The sequence below is a fragment of the Panicum virgatum genome, chromosome 3K (assembly GCF_016808335.1).
Source record: "Panicum virgatum strain AP13 chromosome 3K, P.virgatum_v5, whole genome shotgun sequence".
Lineage (NCBI taxonomy): Eukaryota > Viridiplantae > Streptophyta > Magnoliopsida > Poales > Poaceae > Panicum > Panicum virgatum.
In genome coordinates, this window is record NC_053138.1 from 17,540,834 (window position 1) to 17,550,070 (window position 9,237).

A 9,237-nucleotide genomic window follows, 5' to 3' on the forward strand; every position below is an offset into this window, starting at 1 on the left:
ACACGAGAGTTGCTTATTGGTTTGCAAAATCTCACGCATACCGCATATAGTAGTAGTTCCACCACTTGCACAAGTAGCACAACTAGATAAAAAAGGAACGAAATTGCTAGCGATCGTTATCAGGATCGATGACACAACGGACAAAACATCTGTACATCTTATTGCACGGTCAAGGCAGCAGTATATAAATGCTAACATTTCCCAGACTGTTTTAGCTGATCAGCTCGTGGGAACAAGTGATGTGGGGGAAAACCTCCTGAGCCAGCAGCAGCAGCAGCAGCAGCCGCACACTATTCATTCATTCGATCGCACCAGCAGCCAGCGGCCGCCGAAAAGGACGGGGGAAAAGAGGACGAGCGCTAGATCCCAAACGATCCACCTCCAGAAACCGACCCAGATCGTGATCACCTATCCTACTATACTAGTATACTATACCGATCGACTTCTAGCTATCTGGCCGCCGGCTTTCTTGGACGTACGCTCGGTTTAGTTGGATCGATCGGCCGCGCCGGCCGGGGCTAGTTGAGGGAGCCCGGCGGCGGCTGCGTGCCGGCGACGAAGAAGCGGCCGGAGGCGGCGTCCTGGCTGGCGTAGTACACCGTGCTGGGGCTCACGTGGTTGTGCGTGCCCTCGTACGTGGTCACCACGTAGCTGGGGTCGTCCTTGTCCCGCTCCACCCGCTTCTTCACGTTGCACCCTTCCGTCGAGCACCTGTAGTAGTTCCTGCGCGCGCACGACCCGTCAGTGTCGTCGAGACGAGGATGGCTAGAGCCAGATCGTGATGAAATGTACTACTAGTAGTAGCTAGTAACCGCGATGAGCTGATCCATCATTTCTTGAATGATTGATTGATCAGGATGAGCGACACAATTCCCGTCTTATTTGTCGATTCTGGATTACCTTGGGTTGGGGCTGTTCTTGACGGACTTCTTGCCGTACTTCCTCCACTTGTACCCGTCGTCCAGGATCTCGACCTCCGACCTCGTCCGGAACGCGATCCGCTCTGTCCGCGGCCGCTCCGGCACCGCCTCCGCCGCGCTCCTGAAATGCCCAATCGAAGGCGAGCCCGGCCGGTTCAGAATCCAGACTAACGATGACGATGAGCTGGGGAAAAAAAACTCAGGCAGAGCTGCCAAGTGACGAACGCCACCACCCACCTGGCGGCATGTGCGGGCGCACTGATCGCGCTGCCAGCAGCGGGCGCGACGGGGGGCGGCGCGCCGCGGTCGGCCGCCGCAGCGAACAAGCCTGGCGCGGCCGCCGCCCCCGCGCCGTCGTCGAAGAGGAACTCGGAGATGTCGAACTGGTCGGCAAGCGGCGGCGGGGGCGGCGCGGCCGCGGCGGCGAGCGCGGCGGAGAAGCTGGACGCGGAGCTGGAGGTGGAGCTGCCTCCGTGGGAGAAGTACGAGGACATGGAGGCGGCGTCGCCCGCCGGCGCCGGGTGGTGGTACAGCACTGGGCGCGCGCCGACTGCCGCCATGACCGGCCGGACCGCCGCCGCGGGAGCTTCGTATTTATAGCAGTAGCGGCCCGAACTCGGAGGGTCGGCGAGCTGCCGGTGTGCATGGGGAGCGAGGGGATGCCGACGGCGGGTGGATTTGTAGCTGCGGCAGGAGGTGGCGGGGATGCGTGTGTGGGATTTGGGGGGGATTCGGCCGGCTTCCCGGTGAGTTTCCTGGACGGGGAGAAGGTTCGGAGCTGCTGCGGGGGTCGCCGCGCGCCGCCGCTTGCCCCCGCCCGGCGTGCCACTTATAGCAGGGGCGGAAATGTCTGCGGGGGCACGACCCGAGCGGTCGTCGGCTCGTCGCCACACGCCACGTAGTGCCTCTGCCTTTCAAAGGGGGGCGTGGGGAGGGGCGGTCCGGTCCGCCCGATTCAAGCCGTTTTCAATTCCTTTTGCGGGTGCTGTGATCATGGACTGCGGCCGGACCGTAACAGTGGAACGGGTCTGTCATTGGTGTCCGTATGGATGGATACATGAATTGCACCATGTGCATGTGCCCTGGGGATGTAATTTATGCGCACTTGAGGCTAGAGCTTAATAATCCGTGCACCTGAAAAAAAAAAGTTAGCAGTGTTTTGGAAAAATATACTGATAATAAAATATTGTGTAATCGCTACAATTTAGAGCTTAGATTAACATAATACGATGAGTGTCCTTACAATTTGAACTCATATGCACCTACTCATCTCACATTTGACATTTGTCATCCCTCGCTGCCACAAAATTCATCAAACAAAAGCAAGATTAATCTTAACGAAAGATGACCGTGCTCGCCAACGGTTTTTAGTGACTCGCTTAGTTCACTGATAGTTCACTGCTTCTACTGTAAAACAATTTTTGAGCGGCAAGGTTCTGTGCCCACAAGAAAACCACCGCAATGTGCTGCGAAACCCTTCGTCGTCGCCGCCCTCCGCGCCGGACGGACGGCCCTGCAAACCCAAGTACTGTACTGTTCAGTCATTCGAGCGAAGCCGAATGTCCAAAACGACGTCCTTTTCGTACGTGTCCAGGTCGCTATTCGTACTGCGTATTAAACTCAGACGCACGCCGTCGCCGTCGTCGATCTCAGAAAATTGTATATACTTGCTCAATTAACAAACCAAGCTAAGCCAAAACGTGCGCCGGCCGATCCATCTCCCGCGAAGCCAGCGCCATCTAGAAGCCATGGGGGCTCCTCCTCCTCGTTGGATTCTGCGCAGCTTCCTCGGGCAAATTATTCGCCGGAGGCTCTCTCGTGCGCGCGCTGCGTCGCCGGCCGATCCATCTCCCGAGCGAAGCTGTGGCGCCCCCGTCCCTGTCCCCGCCGAATCCGCCGCCCTGTGGCTGGCACGAGCGGCCGATCGGCCACGGCTGACTACTTCTGCCGGGAGCCCACCAGGACTCTTGCTTCGCTTCCAGTTTCTGCACTTTTTACGTGACCTCACTAGCTCGGAGTGGACTCTTGCTTCGCCGGGGATCGACGGGCAGAGACGCCGATGGCTCCGGGGATGGTGGGTGCGCGGCGGCGAGCACATGCGAATTAGCGAATTAGCACCGGCGGCCGGCGGAGCGGGTGCAGATGCATGTGTCGCCGTCGCTGGCAGGCGGGTCGTGTCGTGTCAGGGGCTCAGGGCCTCGGGGGCTCGCAGGACGCACACGTGACGCATCGATCGCGTGACAGGGCCCGTTGCGAGGCGGCGGACGCAACTGATCGGATGGATGGGGTGGATCTCGGGGGTGCGCGGGGGCAGTGCACCTGGCGCGAGTGCGACGAAAGCAGAACACGACCTCCGGGGGAGCAAACAGAGCAGTGGCAATCGAAGTTAGGTCGTTTTCTCTGTTCTTTTTTTTTTGGGGGATCTGAATTTATTTATGTGCTTATCGCAATCAGACGGCAGTGCCGGCGAGCTCTAAGAGGGTTTGTGCAATACAAGTTTACCTTTTTCGCTCATGCAATTGTCACGTCACGCCCCATGAGATTATTCCTATATGCAGATCAAAGTATATTTTAATTTTATGTGATTAGAAGAGAACACAGGTGTGCGAAAGGACCTGTAACTTAGTGGTTACAAGAGTCTCGCTAGCATTTGAGATTCTGAGTTCGACTCCCTATGGGAGCGAATATTTTGGAATTTAACGGCGTTTAGCGAGGCGTCTGTGGTGACTTCATCAATCTTGAGAATTTGCCGGTCTTCGAAGATACTCATAAGGGTAGGATTTGCCTATGTGTGTTCATAGAAGTGTGAGTATGTATACGTTGTGAGTGTCTGAGTTGTGATGTGTAATCTCAAAAAAGAAAAGAAGAGAACACAGGTGCACTAGCATGTTTTAGGTGTGCAGTCATGCTCTCATAACTTCACTATATATTGCACCAACCTAGCATGCTTTAGGTGTACGAACTGTGCCTTCGGGCTCTATCGATCATTTTTAGTTCAGTACTACTTATTAGTGCTAGTAGTTTTCTATATTTTTAAAAATTGTTATTACTAGCAATAGAGAATCGGTTGTCGGCTTGTGGCACCCCGAGTATGCTTCCCTAGCTGATAAGTAAAGAGTAGTGTTTGAGCGAGCGAGGGGGGAAAACTCGGATACTCCTTGCTTGCTACATTGGACAAAGCTCTTTACGACGAAAAGTATGCTTACGTATGTGTGACAAACAACATCTATCGCCCCGTTTGGTTGCGCATTGTAAAGTTTTTGAAAATACATCTTTCTATATTTGAAGTACTAAATATAAACTAATTACAAAAATAATTACATAACTCGTCTGTAAATCGCGAGACGAATCTAATGAACCTAATGAATCCGTCATGAGAGATTATTTACTGTAGCATTACTGTAACAATTTAGCATCTAATTACAGCCTAATTAGGTTCACTAGATTCGTCTCGCCATTTACAGACAGCAGTCGCAATGCATTTTTTATTTCGTCTAGATTTAAGTCTCCATACGGGTGCTAGAAAAAAATTTAGAATTTTGGTTTTTGTAAGTAAACACGGGCCGCATCTCTCATATCCCAAGTGTACTCCACAAGGCGTCCAATACAAGCTCCTCCGTTACCCTTTTACCCAAGTGACGGAGCTTGGAGCGAGCGATAGCAACGGCGAAATAGCTGAGTACTACCACTGCCGAAAGCTGATAGTACGCCACTTGCCACCAACCACATCCACACTTTCTTCATGTCAGAAGCTTCCGCCCGCGCTCGCTCCACCCGAATTTAACCCAGGTTGGCCGGCGACAGCGGCCCGCGCGATCCGGCCCGATCCGGACGCCGTCTCCTCTCTCTTCTTGGAAGCCTCCCCGCGCTCGCGCCGGCGCACGGCCGCCTCCCGCAGCAGGACCGGCGGCAGGGGGCGGTACGTGCTAGCTGGGTCGGCGGAGCAGTGTTGCGCTCGCGTCGTGGCGTGGCGGGCGGTGTCGCGCCGTCGGCCTCCGTTCCTTTCCGGTGCGTTGATAGGTTTCTGGCTATTTTCGGGCGCGATCCGATCCGGGCGAGCGGCGCCGCCCTCGCTTTCGATGGCGGCATCCGTGGCGCTCCCGCTGCGGATTTGTGGCGCATCCACGGCATCCAGACATGAGACATCCAGTTGCCCCCACGCGCGCGATTGCTGCTCCCGGTCGTCGGAACCTGCCAGGAACGCGGCCGGACCCGGCGGGTTGTCAGCGCCGCAGGGCCGGCGCACGTCAGCCTGGTCACGTACGCTACTCTGCTCTCGGCCTCTAGTCTGTTCAATCAATCAGGGAGGGAAAACGCTGCTTGTTGTTGGGAAAAAAGACACAGTTCGCTCGGTAGCAGTGGCTTCGCTTTCTTTTCAAAAAAAAAAAACAGTGGCTTCGCTACAGCCTGCCCGTGAGTACCATAGCGCATGCGCAGCAGATGTGCTGATGTTAACTGATCCTCATAGTTGCTTAATTATCCTAGTTGGCTTATTATGCTTGGTGACGTGGCATCCTAACTGCTACAGTAAGGCCTTAGCGTGCTGCCTTGCGCAAGCTAGTGGCATCGGTAGAGTACATGCCACTAGGCCAGCAAATGAGGGCAGCCCAGTCATGCTGATAGATGAATTGACAAGCTGATCACCTACTACAAGCAAAGATAGCCAGAGATGTACGGTTCACTTATGCTGCATATTCTGCGCCTACTACCAGCAAGGTAGGCCGTCTTGATTTGAACGGTAAATATAGCATCAAGTTGTACGGCACGCCTGGTTTAAAAATAAAAAATGTGGCCTGGTACTACATGCATCATCCACTGAAAGCAACGAACTTTGCTGAACCTAACCTGCTCCTCAATTATTAGTTTAAGTAAAAGAACGAAGAGGGATCGGAGGGTCTTTGAGAATGACCAAAAGCTGGTGGTCCACCATGTTTGCAGCTTCCTTCATGATGACTCGGTGGGTCTAGAAGGGCCCAGTGATCACCACAGTATTTTTAAACCTTTAAGATCGGAGTGATCGCGGATTAACAAGAGTCTCTTTTTGTTCCTATCTAGAGCCTGTTTGTTTGGATAATCAAGCACGTGCCGTTAAAGAAGGGACCGCGAAACACCTTTAACGTAGTATATATAATGTGTATGGTTGTTCCTCGCAAAAAAAAAGTGTATGGCTGTTTGTTGCTCCTTTGTTTGGTACATTCTGATAACGAAATCAGCAATTCGGCATCATACTTCTCCCTCTCAACCCTTCTTTTATTGTTTTTACACGCATGCATGTATCCTGTAACAAGAGTATAAAACAGCATGAAAGGTTCTAACCCCAGCTGGAATCCATCACTTTCTCTTGCACCACAAATAGTAAGGCGATCATTTCCCCGTCGAGCTACAGCTGATACGGGTGAGAGTAATGTAAATTATGCGTCCTTTTGCATTTCAGTAACCTACAAGCTATCTTTAACAAATTTATCCAAAGATTTTGAAAAAAAAACAATCTTGCGTCAAATCGTTTAGTAATTATGGGAAATATGCTGGTACAAAATGTTTCTGTTGGAATCTGAAAATATAAAAATATTGTCCCAGCTATGAAACCAAAATGATCAAATATTCATTTTTAATCACAAAAAATTTCGGTACAAGTTCAGTAGCCATCTCGTACGTGACATTTAGCACTTGATGATCATATCATTGTGAAATTACAACATTAAAAAGTTTTTTAATGATTGGCACAAAATCGAAGGAAACAAAGTTGTCATTCACATGCGTAGGGGTGGTAAAGGGCTAATATTTTGAACTAAAAAATTTAAGAGCCGGATCTTAAAAGGAATGGACTCTAATCTTATGCAATTTTGAGCTAAAAAATTTAAAAGCCTTTGTTGGGCTGTGAAAAGACCCCTAGGACTATGTCCCATTACCACCCTACACATATGCAATAAACTTTAATAACTGTTTCCACGTAAAAAGGAGAGCTCCCTTGCACACACGCATGTGTTGAGCTTATAAAGTCGGTTCTGAAAATTCGAAACAAAGAACAATATATGCTCAATCCTGTGTGTTTCAGTCGCAGTACCCAGCGACCTCCCAATTGAATACCAGAACCACCAAACGTCGCGGACGCACACACGTCAGTGTAAAACCATGCCACAGCATACGAGTCGCGCTCTTCCCTCGTCAGCGAGCGCTGAATCGTTAGACGCTGGTGGTGCCCCCCGATGCGTCGCGAGGGCTGACTCCGGCGAGGGGATCGGAGAGGGCATGCGGGACGGCGACGACCCGACGTCGCGTCAGGAGGTTTGACCCCGCCGACCCTTTTCCGAACCTTCCCGCCGGCAACTCGGCAGGGTCCTGGAACGCGGGGGGTCAAGCCAAGCGAGCCTCTCCGGCTCTGCCTTTTTCGGCCCCCGCCCGTCGCGGCCGAACCCGACGACCAGGGCAGATGGCAGCTGCCCCTGCCCCTGCACCGCCGCAGCAGTGGTAAAGGGCTCCGACTGACTGGCTGACACACGGCGGCAGAGCCACGGGAATGGCGTCGCTGTCGCGACGTCGTGGGCGCCGGTTACCGGTCCGGTCCGGTTCCGGTTTGGGCTGGTATCAAACCGGTCCAAATTTAAAATTTAAATTTAAATTCAAAAAATGAAAAAATTCTAAAAAAAATTCTAAAAATACTTCAAGGTGCGACGAATCTAATGGTGTCAAATTTTCTTAAAAATTCATTCGTTTAACATACTTTTCGGGCATTTAAAATTAAAACAAAAAAGGAAAGGAAAAAAATGAGACGGCCCATTAAGGCCCACTTGGTAAACCGGTCAAACCGGCCAGTAAACCGGCCGGTATACCGGTTACACATGCGATTTTAAATTTGGATTTGAATTCAAACCGGTCAAACCGGCCGGTAAACCGGTCTAACCGGTCGGTATACTGGTACGAACCGATTGAACTAAGTTTTTTGAATTCAAATTTGAATTTAACCGATTTCTACCGGTAACCGGTCAAACTGGTCCGGTAAACCAGAACCGGTGGGCGCTGGTTCGGTCCAACCGGTCGGTCAGGAAAACCCTGCGTGGGCGAAACTCCTGCAGCGTGGTTTCCCAACCAGCCACACACCGGCAGGTTTCAGGATTGCCCTACAACACAGTGAGTGCGTTCTGACCGCACAGTGTTGTGGTCTATTCAATGGGTCAAAACCAAATCTCAACAGGTTTCTTGCCGCAGCTCTGAACTTTCTGAACCATCGGATACCATGGCCGTGTTTGGTTGTAGGTGAAAAAATTTTCACCCTATTTTGACAACTAATTACGAGTATTAAATAAAATATAATTATAAAACCACCTCCACAACCCCCGTGTAAATCGCGAGACGAATCTAATGAACCCTTTGACCGCGTGATTAGAAGATGATTACTGTAGCAAATCATCAATTAATTACCGTCATTAGATTCATCGCGAAAAGTTACACCCGTCCCTGAAAAGGTTTTGCAAATAGACTTTATTTAGTACTTCATGCATACGAGATTCTCTTCTCGAAAAACGTGCGTGAAATTAACGAAACACGGCCCATGGCTGTGTTTAGTTCCTCCAAACTTTCCGTCACATCGAAATTACATCGAAATATTAAATATAGCAAATGATGCATGCATGGAACACTAAATGTGGGTAAACAAAACAACTTATTGCACAGTTTGAATGTACATTGCGAGATGAATCTTTTGAGCCTAGTTAGCCTATGGTAGGACAATATTTACCACATACAAACGAAAAGTGTTACATTGCTTTTCAGCTTCACTTTTCGCAAACTTTTTGCATCTAAACACAGCCCATGGGTCTGCCAGGTAACGCACACTCTGACACACCAGTGAATAGGAGATGAGGCCCCGTTTAGTTTCCAAATTTGTTTCTACACTACCCGTCACATCAAATTTTTAAATACATATATGAAGCATTAAATATAGTTAAAAAATAAATAATTACACAGTCTGATTGATTCCCCCGAGATGAATCTAACGACGTTAATTAATCCATGATTGGACATTAATTATCAAGTAACAACGAAACATGTTACAGTACCCAAACCCAAACTTTTTCACCAACTAAACACACCCAGAATTGAATTGAACATTTCAAAGGATGGATAACTAATACTCACACCGTCTAAATTATAGATCGTTTGACTTTTTGACTCCAAGTTTGACCACTCATTTTATTCAAAACAATTATGCAAATATATTATTTAAATTTAAGTTATTTTTAAAAAATATTGATAAAGAAAGACACAACAAAAGAAGTGATATTTTGCACAAATTTTTAAATAACACTAGTAATCAAAC

The 9,237-nt window shown here is 49.9% G+C and overlaps 1 protein-coding gene across 1 annotated transcript; it reads right to left on the reverse strand.

Annotated features, from left to right (window-relative positions):
* Window positions 1–87: 87 nt before the first annotated feature.
* LOC120697997 (WRKY transcription factor WRKY62-like) lies at window positions 88–1,793 on the reverse strand. Its single transcript, XM_039981419.1, has 3 exons — window positions 1,158–1,793; window positions 901–1,041; window positions 88–723 (listed from the first exon to the last, which is right to left on the reverse strand). Exons 1-3 carry the CDS (start codon window positions 1,478–1,480, stop codon window positions 519–521), a joined length of 669 nt encoding a protein of 222 aa, XP_039837353.1. The 5' UTR covers window positions 1,481–1,793; the 3' UTR covers window positions 88–518.
* Between the last annotated feature and the right edge of the window lie 7,444 nt (window positions 1,794–9,237).